This window comes from Perkinsus marinus, assembly GCF_000006405.1.
Source record: "Perkinsus marinus ATCC 50983 genomic scaffold scf_1104296947986, whole genome shotgun sequence".
NCBI classification, from domain to species: Eukaryota; Perkinsozoa; order Perkinsida; family Perkinsidae; genus Perkinsus; species Perkinsus marinus.
The window spans coordinates 1-894 of record NW_003210370.1 but is presented as its reverse complement, the minus strand read 5'-3'; the positions used below and the strand labels follow the sequence as shown (position 1 = coordinate 894).

At 50.8% G+C, this 894-nt stretch overlaps 1 protein-coding gene across 1 annotated transcript; it reads left to right on the top strand.

The window, feature by feature from the left end:
• Positions 1-169: 169 nt before the first annotated feature.
• Pmar_PMAR011315 (hypothetical protein) lies at positions 170-652 on the top strand (the record flags this gene model as incomplete). Its single annotated transcript, XM_002779022.1, has 1 exon — positions 170-652. One exon carries the CDS (start codon positions 170-172, stop codon positions 650-652), a length of 483 nt encoding a protein of 160 aa, XP_002779068.1.
• Positions 653-894: the final 242 nt, after the last annotated feature.

Sequence of the window (894 nt, the reverse complement as noted above, 5' to 3'; positions counted from 1 at the left end):
TCATAGGATCCTGTCTGATGACCTCGAGCTCTGTGTAGTTGGCCGAGGAGAAGAGGCGTATCGTACATGCTTGGTGGCATGAGAAATCCGACAGAAGCAAGTGCTTGGTGTATGTAGCGACGCTGGCCGAGCTACTCGGATAGCTCGTTCAGTCGAGGCTGAGGGTCGTATGCTTGCTCAAGTAGTCACTCAGTTGGAGCGCAAGTCCTCTGCTTACGTGACTCATATCGAGAAGACCATCGAGGCCTACAAGGAGTATGAAGTGGAGGTGGTGCGTCGGCGTAAAGCCCACGATGAGCTCATCAATTTGGCGCATATAGCTGAGACAAAGTTTGCCTTTGCAACGAGAAAAGGAGTGATGGCCAGGCACGAGTTCGCTACCACCATTGGAAGGCACCTCCCTTCCGGACTAGGAGATCAGCTCATTGGTCGGCCGGCTCCCCGAGTGAGCATCGACTTTGTTGCTGATGCTGACGGGGTTAGCTTCTTACCGCTATTGACCGAAGCTGACATACTCAATTCCGGTGGCACTGATGTGAATATGGAGGACGGGCGAAGTGTGGCTAGTCGCGAGGACGGCAACGTCAGTGGTAGCAGCCTTGTCAAGAGTGAAGTACACAGCAAGAGCTCTGGGTCAGGCCGGGATGGTTAAAGCACTCCCCGAGAATAGCCCTCGATATTTCAGCTGTTGTATTGCTTATATAACCCCGTTTTTGCATCCAACTGTTGTGGTGCAGTCGACGAATTATAAAACACCTCAAATACAGATGAACTGATTGCACGAGTAGTCAACTGATTGATTCATTAAGGGCAACCATTTCCTAGCCGCTCTGCTGTACTCCCCAACTATCTGGTTTATCGTGAATGAATTACCGATGGAAAAACAAGACTAGC